The sequence below is a fragment of the Balaenoptera ricei genome, chromosome 20 (genome assembly GCF_028023285.1).
Source record: "Balaenoptera ricei isolate mBalRic1 chromosome 20, mBalRic1.hap2, whole genome shotgun sequence".
In the NCBI taxonomy this organism is placed as follows: domain Eukaryota; kingdom Metazoa; phylum Chordata; class Mammalia; order Artiodactyla; family Balaenopteridae; genus Balaenoptera; species Balaenoptera ricei.
The window spans coordinates 22,777,985-22,798,292 of record NC_082658.1 but is presented as its reverse complement, the minus strand read 5'-3'; the positions used below and the strand labels follow the sequence as shown (position 1 = coordinate 22,798,292).

General features: G+C 60.9%; 1 protein-coding gene across 2 annotated transcripts; it reads right to left on the bottom strand.

Annotated features, from left to right (window-relative positions):
• Nucleotides 1–2,637: 2,637 nt before the first annotated feature.
• ADAM11 (ADAM metallopeptidase domain 11) lies at nucleotides 2,638–19,869 on the bottom strand. 2 transcript variants are annotated; one of them, XM_059906548.1, is made up of 26 exons: nucleotides 19,803–19,869; nucleotides 19,165–19,340; nucleotides 11,110–11,186; nucleotides 10,876–10,942; nucleotides 9,800–9,885; nucleotides 9,643–9,718; nucleotides 9,190–9,256; nucleotides 9,052–9,119; nucleotides 8,635–8,709; nucleotides 8,483–8,554; nucleotides 8,111–8,277; nucleotides 7,488–7,572; nucleotides 7,274–7,364; nucleotides 7,106–7,157; nucleotides 6,497–6,596; nucleotides 6,343–6,414; nucleotides 6,141–6,233; nucleotides 5,677–5,757; nucleotides 5,082–5,132; nucleotides 4,915–4,978; nucleotides 4,589–4,688; nucleotides 4,261–4,380; nucleotides 4,001–4,169; nucleotides 3,797–3,911; nucleotides 3,619–3,709; nucleotides 2,638–2,970 (listed from the first exon to the last, which is right to left on the bottom strand). In XM_059906548.1, exons 1-26 carry the CDS (start codon nucleotides 19,867–19,869, stop codon nucleotides 2,922–2,924), a joined length of 2,331 nt encoding a protein of 776 aa, XP_059762531.1. In that variant the 3' UTR covers nucleotides 2,638–2,921. The 2 variants fall into 2 exon arrangements, with proteins under 2 accessions (XP_059762531.1, XP_059762532.1); XM_059906549.1 differs by lacking the exons at nucleotides 9,643–9,718; nucleotides 9,800–9,885; nucleotides 10,876–10,942; ... (1 more) ...; nucleotides 19,165–19,340; nucleotides 19,803–19,869 and having other exon boundaries at nucleotides 9,056–9,119; nucleotides 9,190–9,250.
• Between the last annotated feature and the right edge of the window lie 439 nt (nucleotides 19,870–20,308).

Sequence of the window (20,308 nt, the reverse complement as noted above, 5' to 3'; positions counted from 1 at the left end):
CAACTCCCATCTGCTTTGCTGAAGCCAGAGACGGCAGTTATCTTTGTCAGGAGAGCAAGGAAGCGGAAGCGCCAGGCCCTCCACCCAGTCGATGCCTATTTCCTGTCTGGGGATGGAAAACTACGCCCTTTCCTCCCAGCCTCCCAGAGCCCAGTCCTGGGTGCTCCCTTCCCGCCTCCAGTGCCCGGTCATCACACCCCCTCCTGGGCCAGAGAGGACAGGGAAGGGTCCTGGGCCACCGTGCGGTCATTTACAGAAAGGAGAGACACAAGTCGGTGTGAGCTCCATGGAAGCCCCCGGACATGATCTGTAATTGATGTTCCTGTCCCCGCCTCCCCACCCCGAGCCCCAGATGACATATTTACAGGATGCCGTATGGAGCCAGTTCCAGGCCCAGGTCAGTGCAGCCTCCCCTCCTCCCTGGGCGCTGCCAGTGTGGGCACTGCCAGGGTGGGGCAGGAGGGTGCAGACAGCTGGGAGCCAGGTGGACTGGTCACAGGAAGTCTTGTGTTCTCCACATGCCCACCCCCACCCCCATGTGCACGCACACACAGACACGCCCGTGTGTGCAGAGGTATTCAGACTTGTGCGGAGATGTGGATCCAAATGCTTGTGCCAGATGCATCGCCACCTGTGTGCACGTGTGTACCACCAGAGGATGCCTTAAGGTACCGCAGCAATAGTGCAAAACCCGGCCCTTAGCCTCCTGCCCCTGCCTCAGTTTGTATAGCTGGTGGGGCAGTACTGGCCAGAGGGGTACCCCATCCACCCCCCTCATTTGGGCAGTGCCAGCTGGAGCTCAGTATCAAGGACCCCACTGCAGCTGCATCCGGCCACCTTAAAGGGTGTCAGTGGGCCTCAGTCCCCAGTTTGCCCTGAGGGGTGGTGCAAATAAACAGGGAGCCATTTCTTCCATGATTCCTCCTCAAAGATGCCCCAGGGGGAGGCAGCTCAAAGGCCCTGGGGTGTTCAGAAACCCCTGCTGGTCTGGGTGGGGGTATCCCTGGGAAGAGGGGCTCTGTTCATTTGTGGCTTTTATCCAGAAGGTAGCTTGCCCCCCAGCTTGCCCCTGCCGGCTGGTTCTCAGCAGTTAAGGAGGCAGCTCCTCTGTCCCAAGCGAGGGTCATGAGGAAAGGCCCTGGGCAGGACTGTGTTTGTGGGGGGACTGAGGAATTCTGCCAGCCTCGGTCTCGGGCTCAACTGCAGTGGGGATCACAGGACTAATGGGGAAACCGACTGTAAACTTACTACTCTGCCCTGGAGTGGGGTTAGGGAGCAGAATGGGTTTGACGGGGACTTGAGGACTTCTCTAGAAGCTGAGGATCAAACATGAGACTTGCCTTTTCCTACTTCCTCTTGCACATCACAGGCAGAGCCCCTAACCCTCCAGGCACTGGGCCACCCCTGGCCTTCCCGCCTTGGGAGAGTGCTCCCTGGGAAGATGGCCCAGCCTGGAACCTCCAGGCCACGCCAGGGGGCACCTAAACCCTGAGTCAGAATCACCCTTCTTGAAAGGGGGAAGGTGCCATGTTATTTTAGGGACTGTATTTTCTAGGACCGTCCCCCCAATACATGTGTCCTGGCAGGGACAGCAGGACGGTTGTTTTGGAATCGAAGACAATCTGGGACATGTGGTTGCCGTACCCATAACCTAGGCCTTGGGCACGGAACAGGCAGCTTTGGTTTGAATCAGCACTCGTACTTCTCTCCAAGCTCAGCAGGGCTGGGCGGAAGGGGCAAGCAGGGATGCCAGGCCCCTGCCTGGCTTGGGGACGACGTCTGTGTTCAGTGAGAAGATTCCAGGTGTGACCATCCCGGGGGAGGGATGGGGGGGATGGTCAGACCTCAGCTCCTCCAGTCCTTCCTGAAAATGTCAGAACATCCCCACAACTGCCCTGGCCCCAGCACCCCCAAAGTTACATTCATCAGTTGAGATTCAGTTTAAAAAAAAAAAAAAATGTAGATGTCAGCCCTCTCCCCCTAGGTCCCAGAGAGCTTAAACCCTGCCTGGTCCCAGCTGCCTGGTTTTGAGGAGGGGCCATCCCAGGCCACGCCCACTGGTGGCTGCCTGCCCCACTGGGGCACCCCTCTAGCCCTCCCCCCGCCCAACTTGAGCTGTGGCAATCTGTGATGATGGAAGGTACATTCACACAGGGAGAGTTGGTGTGCAAGGCCAAAGCTGCATGAGGTGGGGTGGGGGACCGTGGGGGAAATGCCCTCCAGGCCTGGTCCACCCTGGTGGTGTGAGGGCAGCGCCACAACCCGGCCCCAAGCCCCTGTAGGGCCAGGAGTTGAAGGGCTGAGCCCGGAAGACATTTGCACGATGCCTCCCTCCGTGGCTGGGCAGGGCAGCCTCCTGGTTCAGGGCCGAGATGGTGGACGCCAGGCTCGGAGGGAGGGGGAGGGCACTTAGGCCCCTCCAGACCTGGAATGGAGAGGGGCATCAGGGGAGGATATAAGGCAGGGCCCAGAAGGAGAGCCCTCGAGCCGGGCCCCGGGAGGTCAGTGCTGGGCCCTGGAGGCGGCAAGTCACAGGCTGGCCAGGGAGGGGATCTGGCGGGAGGTCAGACAGCGGTGACATGAAAGACAAAACAGATGGGACGCAGAGGTAGGCTCCCTTCCCAGGGGTTGGGGCCTGTGTGGGCAGGGGCACAGCTCCAGGGTCCACGGGGCCAGAGGTGGTCTGGCCGTAGGAAGGGCAGGAGTTAAACGACCAAGGCCTGAGGGGGTGGGTGGACTGGAGGAGGGGGCAAGGGGCAAGTTGAGGACTCTTCCTGGGGTGGGTGGGGTTCTCCCACCCCTGTAGTGATGGCAGTGACAGCAAGGGTGGAGGAACCAGCCCCAGCTCCCCAGCCACAGAATGCGAGGTGACGAATGAGATGGAGGAGACAGGGACAGCGGGAGGGATGACGTGGCCGGCGTCACACTGCCCCCTGCTGGGTCGGGTCATACCTTCCTCGGCGGATGTTTCTTCAGGAGCCAAGCAGAGGACAGGCAGAGAAAGGAAAAGGAGCCATCTGTGACCTTCTCCTTCTCCCAGGGAGGGGCCTTCTGGCTCCCGGGAGACCCTTTGCCCCAGAGATGGGCCAGGGGCCCCGGGACCTAGACGCTAATGACAGGCCCAGGGAGCGCTACCAGGAATACCTACTGAACTTGGGTCCTGGGTTTGAGTCCTGACTGCAACTAACTCACCGCATGACCCTGGGCCTCAGGTCCTCCTCTGTACACTCAGGGGTTAGACCAGCTCGAGGGTCCCGGACACGGGTGCCCACAGAGCACCGTAGGCTGGGTGGGGCCTGGGGACGGAGGACTCGGGCAGCCCCCTGCTCAGCTCCACTCTGTGGCCAGGCTGGGACGCACTGAAGCACAGGGGCCCCCATCTTCTCATGTTTCAAGAGAAGCTGGAAATCAGGATTCTTCATGTAAAATCTCCTGGTTTTTTAAATGTGAGCAACCAGTTTTTTTAAATGTTAAGATGCTGTGGGCTGGCTTGGATTGTGATAGGCGAGCTCCGGTTTGGCTAACCTCTCAGGGAGGCCCCCTCAACTCCAACAGCCTGGGGTTCTGATAACCCCAGAGGATGCCAGGTGGGGGGCAGGGGCCGTGTGTGTATCTTACTTAAATCCCCAGCCCGTGCCGCCCAGGACGATGGCTGCAACCAGGACAGCCCCAGCGATGGAGCCGATGATGATGTTGGTGCCGCTGGGACCTAGGGAGGAGGGCAGGGCTCAGTTGGCAGGGACAGTCATGGAGGACAGGAAGGATGGAGCCCCACCCCGGCCAGCTCCAGCCTCACCTTTATATCTCTCTGTCTCCCCTGTGGGCAGAGACGTGGGCAGGGGGTTGTGGATACTGCAGTCCTTGCCCGTCCAGTCTGGCTGACAGATGCATTTCCCTTCATTGCTGCAGACCTAGAGGTGGGGTGGGGCCAGTAGAGGTGAGCAGGGCCCTGTCCCCACTTGTAAGCCCTTCCCCTGATCCCTGACCTCCCGGCACCCACCCCTTGGTGGGAGCAGATCCGGTGCTCCCCGCTGCCAGGGCAGGTGCTGAAGTTGAAGGCAGAGGCTGGCAGGCAGCGATGGTCCAGGCACAGCATGTTGGGCCCGCAGGCTGTGCCGTCCTCTACGTAGCTCAGGTCTGAACCATCGGCCAGCTGCACATGGCCACCCCTGGGGAAACATCACAGCCGACCTCTGCCCTTGCCCCCGACCCCATCACGGCTGCAACCTCCCCTTCCCCAGCCATGGTCCCAGCCCACACCTGCAGTCCAGCTCCTTGCCCTGGTGGTAGAAAGTGACGCTGCTGATGTCTCCCCCTAAGTCCCCCAGCCGAGGAGCTCCAGAAATGTTGACACAGAGGAGGAAGCCACAGAGCACATCCCTGTTGGGGTAGTGTGGAGACAGTGGGCCCCAAGTCTGACCTCAGACCCAACAACTGACCTCGTATCTGCCCTCTCCCCATCCCCTGATTTTTCACATAGTCTCCCACTGGGACTCATAGCCCACCCCATCTCTGAAAAAACCCTGCCCAGCCCCAGAGCCCCAGCCCCAAAACTGGGGAAGCCCAACCAGGAGCTTTGACTACTCACTGTTTATTGCACTGGACCCAGCCTGACCCCTTGCGCCCACAGTTCCCACGTTCTGTCCCCTCCACGTTCAGCTTCTCGTAACAGAAGCGATCAGCAGCCGCTGTAGGGAGATGATGCCAGGCATCACCCCACCCACTCCAGAACCCACCTGGGACCTCAGGCCTGCACCTCCAACACTGGCCTGACCCCAAGTCCAGCTGGGTCCCTGAGATCCTGGGGAGCTGCACATCTGGTGGAAGGCATTTCAGCCAGAGCCTGCCCCCGCTCCAGCCTCTCAATTCCAGGTACTGCACAGTCCCCTCTCCCATCTCCAGCCAAAGACTCACCATGGCCCCAAAGGGCCTGGCACTGCCGGTCCCGGGTTTTGCAGCGACCTCCGTAGCAGCGGCCCTGAGGGACAGACAGGAGACAAGGGACACAGACACTGAGGACAAGACAAGAGACTGCACTGAGCCAGAGACCCAGAGGGGGTGGAACCTCCACCCCATCATACCTGTTCGTGATCACAGTAGTAACCATCCAGCTTGTGCAGGTTGGGGGGACACTGCGGAGAAAGGGGCTGGACTGAGTAGAGCTGACCCAGGACTGGGAGCTGAGGTCGGCCCCAGGGAAGAATAAAGGGGTGTCAAAAGCCCACCAGGTGGGGGCTCAGGTCACAGGGCTCCTCCAGGTCAAGGACAAGAGGAGGGAACTCAGACCACATGGATTGGCAGGTCCCATAGCTTCTCCAGTCCCCCTCAGTTTCCTGCACCTCCTTCACAGGGCTGGGAAGACTAAATGCCTGGTATGTAATAAGTACTTAGAGGTTAAATAATATTATTATCCACTGTGATCCCTAGTAGACACCAGGCACTGCGCCAGGCACTGGGAACACCAGCCAGACTATAAATACTGGTTCAACGATTGGAGGAGCAAAGCCAGAAGGCATGAAGAACTCCTTTCTCAGATGAGAAACTGAGGCTGATCAGCGGCGGCGACTACAGCAGCGGAGAGGAGGGGCGCGCAGAACAGTCACCCAGCAGAGCCAAACGGATAGGGATAGTGGTTGCCTCGCTCGGGACTCCGCAGGGCGGCCGGGACGGACGGACCTGGCTCGAGTCCCCGGTGCAGGTCTCCGCGACGTCGCATTCGTTCACGGCCCCTCGACAGGACACACCCCGCGGCTCGTACTAGGGAAGGGATGCATTGCGGGGCTGAAGCAAGAACCACTGACCCCTCGTCTTCCCGCCTCCTCGGCCCGGTCCCTGCCCGCTCCCTGCCCGCTCCCTGCCCACTCAGCACCGCCCCCAGGTCCGTTCACGGCTCCGCCCACCCCGCTACTTCTCATTAGGTGCTCCGCCCCACTCCCCGTAGCTCCGCCTTCAACAGAAAGGAGAGGGCCGCACGCCCAGCTCCTCCCTCCCCGTTGGTGCTTTCTTCGCGTCAAGCCTCGCCTCTACAGATTTGCCTCCAGCGGCTCCTCCTCCTTAAGTCCCGCCCCCTATCTGGACGTCCGCAGCCCAGTCCCTCCCGGTCCCCGCTCCTTCCCGTCCCAGCGGCGGGTCCCCCTCACCTTGCAGCGGCGACAGCAGAGCCCGTCGCTGCACATGGCGTCGTGAGTCAGGGTGCATTTCTTGCAACAGTTCCCGCCCGCGCGGCTGCACTCCTGAGGGACGCAGGGAGAGGGCGAGCCCTGACCCTCCCCACCCAGACCCTCCCTCGCACTCACCCCTGCGTTCCCCGCCCCCCACTTGGCACCAGCACCAGTCTCGCACCTGCACCGAGCCGCAGTCGCACTCCTCCCCCGCCTCCACGAAGCCGTTCCCGCACTCAGGCGGGTCCAGGAGCTGGACGGGGAAGGGGTGTCGGGAGTCTGGCCGGGACCCTGCCCAAGCCCTGCTCCCACGTTCCCAGCCCTGGGGCTGGTACCTTGAGGGGCTTGTTGAAGAGGCAGCTCCCGCCGCCCTCCTGCAGAAACTGGTTATACTCGTCGATGCTACAGCGCGAGAACTTGCGGGGTAGGTAGAACCTGGGTAGGGATGAGGGGACCGTGCCGCTAAGTCCCCGCCAGCCCACCGTCTCGCCCCTTCTCAAGGTTGGGATGGGGTGCACAGGCGGACTCGGTCACCATCTCGAGGAGGCTGAAGATCTATGTGCCTGGACACTGCATGAGAATCCTCCTGCCTGCCCATCAAGGGGGAGTGGGCAGGGGACGCCGCTCCTGGTTTCTCCCCGAAACCTCAGGACTCCGGGAGTCGGAGGTTTGTGCGCCAAGGAGGGAAGGTGCCTCCAAATGAGGCTTTGGCGGCGCCCAGTGGCGACAGTGCGCACCTACAAGCCTGAACAATTTGGGCGTCCTGCTGGGGAATGTGCGTCTCCCTATGCAGTGTCCACAGACAGCTGCGCTTCCTGGAATTCTGAGTGGTCCCGAGAGAGAACTCGGTCTCTTGAGGCCACCGGGTCCAGAATGTCACCCAGTGCTCGCTCTGAGACTCCCTTTGCCCAAGATCCTCCCCCATTTTGTCCCCAAGAACTCACCCAGTGTCCTCCATGATGCAACCCAGCCAGTTGTCCGGACATTTGCAGTCCCCTGAGAGGTGAGCCAGGTGAATATAAGGGAGGGTGAAGAACCGCCCCCCTCCCGTGGACACCCTCTTCATCTCTAGAGTGTGGGTCTGGGCGGGGTGTGAGGGTCTTCACTGATACCTGCCGAGCTCCGGTGTTTATTCCACATCATGCCCAGGTTCTGCCCCAGCGTCTGGGCCAAGGTCACCGCCATGGCCCCCATGTTGTCATACTTGGGGTGAGGAAGATGGAGCACAAAGATGTCTACATCCCTCCCAAAGGCACAGGGCTCATGCCCTTCGCAGCCCCTCTCCTTCCCACCCCGCACCCCAGCCACGCCCCCCACACTGCTCACCTCGTTCACACCCCCACCCCTGGACAGCGAGCAGATGCCCCCCACGTAGGCAGCGCCACTGCTGGTGCTCTGGAAAGTTCTGCCCCTGGAAGGGAGAGGCTTGTCAGGAGAACCCACTGCCTTCCCCGTGGTGGCTCCCCTGGGCTCTGATGGGGAGACAGGTGAGCCCCCCCTCCATGAGGAGGTGAGTTCTGCCCTTCATGTCAGTCTGTGTGACCTCAGGCAATCCCCTTCCCTTCTTTGGGTTCATTTGCCCTTAAGCCAAATGAGGGATTCCTAATAGATCATCTCTAACTGCAAGGACCTTTTATCAGATTTTTTTCCCCTACCAGGGCATTGGAAGGGATGCCCTGAGGAAGGGATGCTGGGACCATTTGAAAGGGGAAGAGGGGACGAAGGGGAGGTTATGGGCAGAGGAAGACCACCGGTGGTAGGGAAAAGGGGCCTGAGCCTAAGATGCAGGAGAAGATGCCCAGCCACTGCTGCAAATGGCTGAGAGTAGGTACAAGGGGAGCCCAGTCCCCACACCCTGCAAGCGCGCCTGGCCCAGAGCCATGTTCAGTAACCCTGTGCACCGCAGCCACCAGCAGAGGCTGGCAGGGTTCATGGGGTGGGGGACTCACGAGAAGAGGTGGGTGGCATCACTGGGCTCAGGCAGGCCCTCCCGCCGGTAGACCATGAGACGGGCCAGGGTCTCCAGGAGGTCATCCTGCACCTGGATCTTGTCCCCATCTGCCCACGTTTCCATGGCAACCAGCACGATGCGGGTATTGAGCTGTTCCTTGTACATCTGGGCCAAGAGGGGAGAAGATGAGGAGGGGGCTGGAGGGTGGGAGTGGGTGTGGGGGAACAGGGCTGGAGGAAGGTCTCAATCTGTCCTTCCAGGAAGTGGGGGTCAGAGGCTGACAGTGTCCTTGAGAGCTCACCCCGAGGATGCGTGCGGTGGCGTGGGGGGTGGGAGGAGAGGGAAGGGAAGGGAAGGGAGGGCTGCTCACCACATCTGCCAGGTTCACCACGGACTTGGCAAAGTTGCTGGTGAGGACCACCGACTGTCGCATCTGCTCAAACTGGGAGAGAAGAGAGTGGGCGGAGGGCGAGTCTGCTTCCAGCCCCTCCTCCCAAAGTCGCTCCCAGCCTGGGACTGTACCAGCTGGTGGTCGTTGATCACAATCAGCTCCACATACTTGGTCTCACTGTGCACTGTAGGGTGGCCCCGGCGGACCTGGGGGGGGAGGTGGGCACTTGGAATCAGTCCCCTCCATGCCTGGCATCGTGGCCAAGCCACAGACAGACTCAAGGTGGGGCTGGACTCCAGCCAGAGACAGTGTCAGCTCCCCACTGGTGCGGGTCCCATCCAGCCTTGGTACCAGGGCAGGCAGCCTCGGTTTGCCTAGACACTAGTGGTAGGGCCTAGGGTGGGCGCTTCCTGCCAGAGGTGGTTCCCTGGCTTCCAGCCACATCAGTCTGAGCCCTCCTTTGCCCCGCCTATGGATGGGGGTGTCCTCCTGCTCCGGGCCACAGCCCGAGGTCTCTGCAGCAGGAGGTCTGTGCGGGGCCCCCGTACCTGCCTTTTCCTTCTCAGCCTTGGTCGGTTCGGAGAAGCAGAATGGGCAGGGGCAGCAAACAGGCAGCCTGGGGGGAGGGTGCCGGTGAGGGGGGGGCACAGTCGGCCCCCTCCCTAGCCCCATTTTCCCTCCCTTACCTGGTTCCCTGCATCCGAGGGGGGCTGGGAGGAGAGGGGTCCGGTAAATGAGGTGGGGAAGGGGTCCCTGCAATGAGGGGAAATTAGTTCTTGGGGAGGCCGACCAGATCTGCTCTGAGCCCAGTTGCGGGGGAACATCTCCATCCCTTCCCCCCACCCCACCCCAGGGTGACCCAGAACTGGCCAGAGCTCCCATGTCGGATCTGATCTCCCAGATGCTCAGATTCCGGGGTCAAGACCTGGGGGCACCCTTAGAGATAGGGGCAAAGGACACTGGAGCCTGATGGGAGGTTACCTGGGGGACAGAGGGGACATTGGAGCTGGGGGCACGGGAGAGGGCAGTGAGGCTGAGGTTACCAAGGCAGGAGGATGAGGAGGCAGCAACAGCCACTGCGGTGACAGCCATTGGGACGAGCGTGGCAGGGCTGTCAGAGGGGCCAGGGAGGGGCTCACCTGGAGGGTTTCCCGAGGCCTGGCCACCTCGTGGGGCTCCATGATGTAGGTGAAGTTCCCGTCAGAGAAGACCCCACTGCAGCGAGAGAGACGCAGCTCCCCACCGTCCCCAGGGCTGGAGGCTCATCCCGGCCGCCCAGCCCCTCCCCATACTCACTGCAGCCCCTGGCAGGTGGAGAGGGCAGCAAAGGAGTGCGGGTTCCCTCGGAGCCTCCCCTGGTAGTAGCAGTGGTCTCCAGCCCCCTGGGGGAGCAGAGAGCATAAGTGGACATGCTCCCTTCCCCGCATGAAGGCAGGAGGACGGGTGAGGGCTGCTGAAGCTGCCCCGTGTGCAGGGCTGCGGTCCCTGGATACACCTGGGGATCTGGAGCCGGGCTCTGCTCTGGCTATGCTCCTAATTTGCTGTTTCACCCTGGGCAAGTTCCTAGCCCTCTCTGGGCCTGCTTTACCTCACCTACAACGTGAGGACTTTGGGGCACATCAGTGGCTCTTAAGCATGAGTTGGGGCTGGTACAGGGATCACAGGCTCATTTGAGAATAGCTGACGTTCATATAGCACCTACTGTGTGACAGGCACCGTTCTAAGCACTTACCATGGATCAGCTCACTTAATCAGATGAAAGCTATGGACTCACCCCCAACACACACACACCATTTCACACACGGTGTGTTCACAGACGCCACAGCCTCTGTGGACCACGCCTGGACGCATGGTCTGTGGCTGAGGAAATGTGAGCAGCGTGTGTCCTCCTGGTCAGGCTCACAGATCAGAGGGGACGAACACCCCCTCCCCTCTGCTTCCTGCAGAATTACTTGTGCTCCAGTTACTGAACAGTCTGGAGGGGGAGGGCCGAGGCTATTTATAGACACTCATTCATCTTTGCTTGCACCCCTGGGCCTTCAGGGCTGGGACCCTGGGGTCCCAGGCAGCCCGGAATTCCCAGGGCCTTGGTGCTGAGCAAGAGGGGCATTCCCCCAACCGCCCCCTGCCAGAAGATTCTGGGCATGGAGCAGTGGGGGTCCTGGAACGTCTCCATGCTGGCAGACAGGGTGGCTGGGGGTCAGCCCTCTGGAGCTGGGCGAGGGGCGCTGAGGGCACCATGCCATTCGACAGGCCACCCTGACTCCAATCCTGGAGGGGCCAGGCCCATCCCGAGTGTAGAATATACCCCAGACCCCATCTCCACCGGCCACCTTCATTCCACCTCCCCATCCCCTTCCAAAGGCACTCACGGTGCTGTGCTGGGTTGGCCCCTCCCGGCTGAAGTGGCGCTCCACATATTGCGAAGAGAGAAGGTGACTGGAACAGACAGAGTGGCAGGAGGAAGGAGCGGGTCACAGTGGGGCTGGGTCCTGTTTGGGTCCCGCCACAGCTCAGATCCAGGTGCCCTGCCCAGCCAGCCAAGCCCAGGCCATGCCTTGCCCGCCCGCCTGCTGCCCTTCCCTCAGATTCAAGGCCACACTCACTGGTTCAGCTCCAGGTCCAGAGTGAAGTTTGAGTTGAAGGCTGGGATGACAAAACTCACCTGGGCCAGGTGGACAGGCTGGGAGAAAGGGGGGGAAGGCAGAAGGGGAGTCAACCTGGGGAGGCCTGAAGGTGGGAACTGGGGGGACTGGGGAAACCCAGGGAGTAGCCCTGGGGAGGGGATGGCCCAGGCCCAGCAGCTGTGGGTACCATTGATCTAGGGGGAAGATGCTTTCCTCCAAGCTCATCTTCCTCCAAGACCCTGTTCCTTTCCTGGGGGGAGGGGCAGGAGCGCGCATCCCGGGGCACAGGCCTCCCGGCTCTCTGGGTGCCAGCCCACCCTCTCTGGTGTAGGTGCCTCCCTGGGGCCAGTCTACAGTAGGGATGGGCAGGGGCAGCTCAGCCTGCCCACTGCCTCACGCCAGGCCCTCCCTGCTGCTGGCAGGGCCACGCTCACCCACAGGTGAACTAAAGGGAGGCCCCGAGAAGTATCATGGGAAAGAGGCAAACAGGAGATGGGGTGCAGTGCCATCCTGTCAGGAGGAAAGAACTTGGTTCCTCTACCCCCGAGTCCATTGCCCTCTTCCTCACCCAAAGCAGCTCATCTTTGATATTTCAATCCCATGGTTAATTTTTAAACACGGAAGTTTTCCTGATAAATTTTTCAGAGGGGCCTTTGCAGTGGGGCTGGGAGGCTCCAGGTTGTCATGGCAACGTACCAGGCCAGAGCAAGATGGCTGCCCTCCCAAGCCTGGGTGCCCAGATACTGTAGCGGGTGGGGATTCCAGACCTGACGCTAGTGTTCCTGGAGGGAAAGCGACCCCAAGAGAAGAAGGGGCAGGAGGGTCTGGGCTGAGGAGAAGTCAGCCTTCTCAGCCCCCCACATCCCCACCCCAAGCCTCAGGTCTTACAAAAGATCTCAAAGCACGGGAAGGGCCTGAGAGGGGCTGAGCCTTCTCACCCCGTCCGTTTAAGAAGACTGAAATCCAGATCCCCAGATGAGGGGCCCACCACTGGGCTGTACAGATGTGAGGAAGTTTGTTGGCTGCCTTTCTTTCGGGGGGAGCAGGTTACAAGGTGGAGGGGAGCCCCGATGTCACAATATTCCAGAGCCTGGTGCTAGTCGGCTTCCTGATCAGCCACCTAGACTTCTAATCTTCATGAGTGCTTGTATGTGCCAGGCACTGTTCTAAATACTTCACAGGTATCATCGTGTTTGATCTTCACTACAACCCAGTGGGATAGATGCTAATGTTATCCTCATCTGACATATGGGGAAACTGAGGCACAGAGAGGCTAACTAACGTGCCCATGGTCGTAAGGCTAAGAAGTGGCAGAACTGGGATTCAAGCCTAGGGAATCAGCTTCTAGGGCCTTCTCCCCTCAAAGGTGAGGTAAGATGGAAACGGCCCAGTGTCCATGAGAGGCCCTAGGAGTCAGGGTGAGGTAGGCAGCCCTCTGATCCCCAAGGACACTGACTCACCCCACCCCAGGCTGACCGAGGCTCCAAGCTCCATCCTGAGCCCCTAGAGCATCAACCAGATTTGAAATAGAAAGTCAAGGACAAGGAGTCACTGCTTCCCTCTCCCCACCTTGGCCTGGACCATCTCTGCCCTTCCCCTGCCCCTGGGCCTCGACCAGCTCTGTCCCCAATACCCTAACTCCTTGGTCTGGACCATCCCTGCCCTCCCTCTCCCCTCCTGGACTTGGACTATCTCTGCCTTCCCCACCCATCCCTGTCTGGACCACCTCTGCCCTCTCTTGCCCTCAGGTCTGTTCCTGCTTGTTCTTTCTGGCCCCCACCGACAAGCCTCTATCCCGGCCCCTATGCTGGCCACCCAGGAGAGCAGCCTGTCCAGGTCCCTTGCCTTGATTCCACTCTCTAAAGTTGGTAGCCTCAGGGATAATCCAGCAACCTCTCTGAGCCTCAGATTTTCCCACTGAAAATGGTAAGATGAGCCCAGATGCAAGGCTGCAAGGTTGCCTTGTGTGGTAGAGGTTGTCCTGGACCTGGAGGATTCTGGAAGAGTCGACCTTGGTGCTTGCAGAGTCTCCCCCGCTCAGAAAGTCAGCGAGCTAACCCATCTGGCCTCCCCACTCTCTGTGCAGACCAAGCTGACCCCAAATCAGGGTAAAGCCAGGAACGATGCGGGAGCAGACACCAGGTGGCCTTTGTCCCCACCACTTCCTGCAGCCTGCCGAGGCCTCATCCCTCTCCTTACCTGGCAAGGCCTAACTGTGGGGCTGGGAGGCCCTCTTCCCCAGCAGGACACAGGGTTCAGGCCAGGTAGGATCCTGGGGCAATGCAAGGGCAGCTGCTGGGTCTGGGAGACAAGCCCAGGAGGGGTTGGGGGAGCCACCAAAGGCTATGGGAAGAAGAGGAGGGAAAGTAGATAATGGGGCACGTTTGCCTAACCTGGCCCAATGCAGGGGGACTGGAGGGGACACCCTCTGTCTGCAGGAAGAGAAAGATCAGGCAAAGCCACCTCAGTCCCCAGGACCTCTGTACCCCAGGCGCCTGGGTAGGGGGTTCCTGCTGGCACCAGAGTCTTAACCTCCCCCCCCAACTCACACACTCCCAGCCAAGCTTTCAGCCCATGTTCTATCAAAGCCAAACTGCTCCTGGCCTACTTCCTGCCGGACCTGTCCCTGACCTCTCTCGTTGTCCCTCAGTCCCTCCCTTGGGAGCCCCGTCTGTCCCCGACTGCTGCCCTCCTTTGTGCCCAGCTCAGCGCTGCTGGTGACCGGCCGACCGGGCCTCCACCCTGTGCCCCGTGCTTGCCTCTTGCTCCCCGGCCACCGGCTCTCACGTGCTCAGGCTCATTTGATCTCAACCTGCCCGGGCAGTCTGGTGCTCATTTTATAAACGCCAGGGAGGGACACTTGGAGGTGACTGGCCCAGGGCCACGCTGGGGAGGAGCTGGGTCAAGGCTCACCCTCGGGCCGGAGTTCCTGTCTCTCATGGCCGCTGTGACCACCTGGCTGCAGTGACCTCACCCTCCCCTGTCACCAGCTGGTCTACTCTCCAGGCACCTGCTTGCCCCCCACCAGATATGAGTGTGGAGGCAAGGAGGCAAAATCCCCGCTGAAGTCCCAGAATCACAGATACAGATGCCAGGACTCCACCCCAGACCTACAGAATCACAGTCTCGGGAAGGGGAAGCCTAAAGATCTTTCGGGTTCCCAAACACCCCAGAAAGTCCGAACATCCAGGCGCTACCCCTCAAACAGTTACCCTGAATTCCCTCCTCCCGAGCCTCCATCTCCTCCCAGGACCTTCTCCTCCTCACCCTCGTCTGTGACCACAGAGCACGCACCCACCCACCCCACCTGACGGGGCTTTGGCCCCTCTCTATCCCTGGGACCTCAGGCACATCGATTTCTTTGGTCATTGATTCAACTCTTCACAGGGGTGGCCTTTAGTCCCCTGGGGTTCGGGCTACACCCACCTTTTTCCTTGCCCAGGGGCTCAACACTTATGTTGAAGGAAAGGCATCAGAAGGCACAAGTGAGCTGCATACCCTGAGCCTCAGTTTCCCCATTGGTAAAATGATGTTGTCATGAGGACTAAATGAAAGCCCTTTTTAATGTGTTATTCTCACAAGGATTAGTAATAATAATAATAAATGAAAAAGGAAGTGTAAATGTTCCAGCTGAACAGTGCTTTGAGGCACTGGAGAAACCATGTGGGCCGGTGGTGGCAGAGGGGGAGGAGCCAGAGAGGCAGGAGCCCCACCTGGGAGAAATCCCCGCCTTCCCAGCCCTGGTCCCCCAAGATGCGCTGAGCCTCCACTTTTCGGCAGGACAGCGGGAGTCCCAGATAGTGAGAACAGTTGGACCAACTTCCAATAATGGGATTTGACCTAAATGCTTGAGGACAGAGTGACTCCTTACAGGGTCATTAGTCTCTCTGGGGACAGACTCTGGGCAGCTGGGTCCCTCCAGGCAGCCAGGAGGGGTGCTTTGGTGAGGCCAAGCCCACGGGCTAGAGTCTGGCTGGGGAGGACTCAAGACTCCTGCCACGTTGCCCCTCCCCCAACCCTGCGCGGAGTCTGACAGGTAACCCCAAATGCCCTGGCTCCTGTTCCTGACACCCAGCCCTCATGCCACACCTGGCCCCGGACACTCAGGAGGCCAGATGTTGAACATCTGCTGTTGCTGGATCCCAGGCAGGACACCTGACACCCATCATCTCCTCTAATCCTCGCAGCAGCCTGGACGAAGTGGAAACTACTGTTACCCCCATCTCACGGATGGGGAAGGTGGGGTTCAGAAGGCTTGCCCAGGTCACTCAGTCAGAAGCAGGGGAGCCGGGACCCACTGAGGTTGTCCCACCCCAAAGCCACAGGTACAGCATTTCAAACGTTAGCTGAGCTTCCTGTACGAACTCTCCCTCTGCCCAACCTCATGGCAGGGTTGGTTCAGGGCCCTCCCCGGAGCAAGCTGGGCCCAGCACAAACCCTTCCAGCCACCAGCCCCCTCCTAGGAACCCCCTCCTGCCTCTGATCCCAGGGCAGAGCTGTGACCTTGGCCCAGGTCGGGTACTAGGGCTCCAGGCACAGACCCTGTGGCTTCCTGCCCGTGACTGCCATCTTGCAAGGGGCTGGGGATTGAGCCTTGCCTAACTGCCCCCCACTCCTCTGCAGCAAGAAAACACGAACACCACAGCACACGCCCTCGGTTAAGGGCTTCCAGGTGGCAAATGCTGGTCTGGGCAGCTCTCACAGGAGCTCAACCCAGTGACTGAGGTCCCCTCTGCCAGCTGACTCCTGGGCCTGGGACCCTCCATCCCCCTGTTCACTAACTCACATCCTGCCCTCTCCTCGGTTCCGAAGGAGGCTGGGTTTTTCAGGGGGAGGCACAACCTGCACAGCCGCTTTGTGTGGATTAGAAAAATGGTCCCTTCAGAACACATGCAGCCTCATGAGCCCTCCGATTCATTCAGCCCACTGGCCCGGGCACCCTTGTGCAGTGAACAACCATCTCAACTGTACACTGTGGCCCTGCTTGTTCTTCTGCCTCACACCCAGCTGCAGGCTCCCCGTGATCCCAGGTTTCTACACTTCCAGAAGCTCCCCGACCTTTCGGCCTCAGGCCTAGCCTGTTTCCAAACTGGACAGAAGTGAGATGTTGAGAGCCGTGGCAAAGAGGGCAGAGTCCCCTGGGCCTCTCTTTGCTGTACCCTTGAGCGAGGGGCCAGCATGCACTGGCTAAGAGGGCTGCCCTGGAAATCAAGCTTGACCATGCTGCTTAAGTGCTGAGTGACCTGGGGTAGTTACTTCACCTCTCTGTGCCTGTTTCCCCATCTGTGAAATGGGAATAATAATAGCCCCACCTCCTGGAGTTGTGATGCGGATGAAATAATTAATAACATAGAAAGGTAGAACAGCACCTGCCTCGTTGACGGCCCAGTAAATTGTAATTTCTCTAGCTTCGAACTCCTTCCTGGACAGCTTCCCTCTCCCTGGTCCCCCCTCACAAAAGCCAGGAGTCTTTCCCCATCACTACCTCCTGGCAGTGGGTGGGTCTGAGATCAATGTTCTTGTCATCCTGATTTGAGGGATCCGGGCTCAGAAAGGTGCTGGCCCAAGGCCAGAGCAGGTGAGCACCCTGGGTCCCACCATCCCAGCCCTGCCGGCCAGCATGTGCCCCCAAACTTGTCACATGACCCACATCAGATGGAGATCTTGCTGCTGACCCAAGACCTTGTTTGGCTTGAGATCCCAAATGGGTGCAAGAACTTCAGACAAAACCACACAGCGGCAGGGTGGGACACTTCCTGTTGGGACATTGGGCTCAATGTTGCACGGGCTCCACCATTGGCCCCTGGGGTTCTGAGGCCAGAAGTGCTCCAGGGAGAAATACCAAGTGGGAGCTAGAGGGGCCTCCTTCCGGTCAGGTGAGAATATTCTGGACGTGTCTTTCTGTCTCCCTTGGTCTTCCTCCACCTTGTGCTGGGGGGCGGGGGGGTTGGGAAATGCCCCCCCTGCGCCAAAACCCAGAGAGTGCCTAGAGGCAGAACGGCACTGTGGGAAGAGCCCTGCTCTTGGAGAAAATCACCCCACTGATTAAGATCTCATTGACTTTGGGCAAGTTACTTAATCTCTCTGAGCCGCAGTTTGCTCATCTGCAAAATGGGCAGACAAAAGTTACCCGCCTTACGGAGTTGTGAGAATTCCACCCCAGGGGAAACTAGGGTACAGACAAGTCAGGACAATGAGTGAGTCTCATTGGGAGGCTGCAGGGAGGTCCCAGGGAAGGCTCAGTCCCAGAGAGATCCCCACTGGAATTGACCGTGACCACTGCCCCACAGCTCCACAGAAGCTCCACTCCCACCCTCCAGACACCCAGTTGGGCTTATTCAGACTTGGTCACTCACACATGTAACACATACACACATGCCACCCACTCACCCAGCAGAGCGACACCCAGAGAGACTCCCCCATCCTCTGCGTACTCAACCACTCCAGTCCAAGCGCACCCATCCCCATCTCCCCATCGTCACAGGCACCACCATACCTCAGACTCCTGCCCCCACTCTCTCTCTTCAGGAAGGACTAAACTGAAGGAGCACCCACTCTTCATCCTTCCCTGGCCCCCCAGCTTTCCCTCATCCCTGTCCTCTGACCCCACTGTGGCAGCACCCCATCCTCCAATCTGGTCATCCCCTAAAACACCAGTCAGAGTCCCAGCAGCCAGGAATGCAGTCAACTCCCAGCCAACACAGGCTTGGGGTGCACAGTTCACAGGAAGGGGGCCACCAAGGAAGAAAGTCAGACTAAGGGCCAAACCCAGCCAGGACACCCTATCCCTGGCCCTGGGACCATCCCTACTGCCCATCTGCCACCTGCCAGGGAGCCTCGGCAGGCCCCAAAGGCAGCCTCCACCCCCTTCCCCTCCCTCCCAGCCCACCTCCCCCGCCCCTCCCCATCTTCACCAGGCCTGCCGGCTCAGGACCATTAACCACCCCCTCCCCCTCTCCGCACTGCCCTGAGTGATGGTCCATCTATTATGCATGCCGCCTTCCTGCTCCATTCCATTTCCCCGAGTACCCCCACCCCCCCCCCGCACCTCCACAGCCCCCTCCACCCCCCCTAAGGGCTTTTAACCAAGTACATTAGGCAGGGCCAGATGCCAGTCTGACAGATGTCCGCAATGTTAGCCTCCGTTTCCCTGCTTCCTCCCTCTGCCCAGCCCAATCTACCTCCCACCACTCCCAGCTGCCAAAACTTCCCAGACCTTGGTTGTACCCCTCCTTTGAGTCTCTCTCCTCCTATTTCTGCCAGGCCTTTGCCGTCCTGCCCTCGGTGACCCCCTTGGCCTGGCTAACTTTCAGCTTCGAGCTCCTGGAGAGCCTAGGCATGCTGAATGAATATTCCATCTGGGTGATTATTATTCACATGATATTAATTAATTATTAATTGCAATTAATCTCCATTCCCAACCTTCCTCAGGGAGGCAGGAGGGGCCTGGCAGCTGAAAGGGACAGTGGGTGAGTGGAGTTGGCATTTGTGAGTGAGCTTGGGGCCTCGAACATTTTCCCAAGGCCCCACCCACAGCGAGAACGGAAAGGAGAACAACAATTCGATCAGGGCACAGGGGGAAACTGAGGCAGAAGCAAGCACTAAGCTGGTCCCCAAAGAAAACCACTGAGGGTGGCTGTGGCGGGCACCCAGGAGCCCTAACCCCTGACTGGCCTCTTTGCTGCTTCTTCCTGCCTCTCACTGCCCTCCCCAAGCCCCATCTGGTGTAGGACGGCTTGCTTTGGCAGGAGAGGGGGCTGGCGGAAAGCTGACCAAGGCTGGACTGAGCCCTGGGCCTTCTGGGTCTGCTGAGGGCAGGGGATCCCCACCCTGATGGGAGGGGGCCTGGAGCGGGGCAGGTGGGTGCTCCCGCCAGTGGGCTCCAGCACCCCCTTGGCAGCCCATTGTACAGAAGGGGAAGCTGCAGGAGCCGGCTGCTGGCGAGGCAGGCACCCAAGCCCTGGCTGCCCCGTGGTCTCCCCTGGGCTCTAAGGCCTGCTCCAGCCCCTTGGCCTCACTGCCAGCCCCACTCACCGGGCCACCCGGAGGCTCCTGGCGGACCCTGGTGTCCAACTGCTGCTTTCGGACCTCTCCCCCCGAGCTCTCCCCCACCAGACGGCTGGGCTCTGTGACCTCCGGGGCTTCCGGGCCCCCCAACGGGGGAGAGACCCTCCAGCGCAGAGCTCCGGCGGGACCCCGGGTCCCCACACCTGGGGAGAAAAGGCCATAGCTGCAGACAGATGCCCACCGTGGGGCAAGAAACGGGAATGGGGTGGGTACGGCACGCCCATCCCCCACTCTGATGTGGCCCCTGGAACCCTGGGGGGATCTGGGTGGGAGGATCTGCTGCCCTGAAGAGGGAAGAACCCGATGGGGCGGGGGCCAGGAGCTGCACTCCAGCCCGACCGTCACGACTGCCCCCCCACCAAAGCCTCAGAGACCTGCAGAGTCCGCCGGCCGGCGGCAGGGGGCTGGCCGCGGTGGGGGGCAGATGTGGACAGGTGGGTGCACGCACCCTCCCTCCCTCCCCCCCCCCCCACGCCCTCCCGCGCTCTGGACCGGCTGTCACCCCGAGCACTGCAGGAAAACGTGGCTGCAGCAGAAACCGCCGCAAAACCCGGGGCGGGGGCAGGGAGGGGGCGCCGAGGCCGGGCCGGGCGGGGGTCACTCACCGGGCGGGGGGAGCAGCGGCAGCAGCAGCAGCAGCGCCGCGAACGCCCAGCGCCGCAGCCGCCTCATGGTTCGCTCATAATCCTCCGGGTCCGCGGGCTGCGGCGGCGAGCTGCGCGGCGCGGGCGCGAGGAAGGGCGGGCGGGGAGGCGCGGGCTGCGGGAGCCGCGGGCGGGGGCGCCGGGCAGTCGGGAGAGGGGCGGGTGGGGGGCGCGGGCCGGCGGCGGCGGCGGCGGCGGCAGGGAGGACGCCCGGCTCAGCGCGCTCCGGCCGCGGCCATCCCGGCGGGGCGGCGGGCCGGGTTAAGAGCCGAGCGGCGAGCACGTGAGCGGAGGGCCCGCCCCCGCCCCCGCCCCCCGCGGTCCCCCACCCCCACCCCCAGCCAGGCAGGGCCGGGGCCGCCGCGACGGGAGGACAAAAGAGGCGCCGCCCGGGACCAGCCTTCCCGCCCCTCCTCGGCCCCCTCGGCAGGTGCAGGGCTGGGCGCACGCGGTGTCCACCTCGCGAT

Bases quoted from the DNA above. Each gene is read 5' to 3' on its own strand.
- ADAM11 (XM_059906548.1), bottom strand. From the start codon at position 19,869: ATGAGGCGGCTGCGGCGCTGGGCGTTCGCGGCGCTGCTGCTGCTGCTG. The intron at 11,187-19,164 runs GTGAGTGGGGCT...CCTTTCTCCCAG, and splicing joins AGGAGCCTCCGGGTGGCCCG to CCTGTCCACCTGGCCCAGGT. The intron at 7,158-7,273 runs GTATCAGTGAAG...CTCACCTCTCAG, and splicing joins TAAACACCGGAGCTCGGCAG to GGGACTGCAAATGTCCGGAC.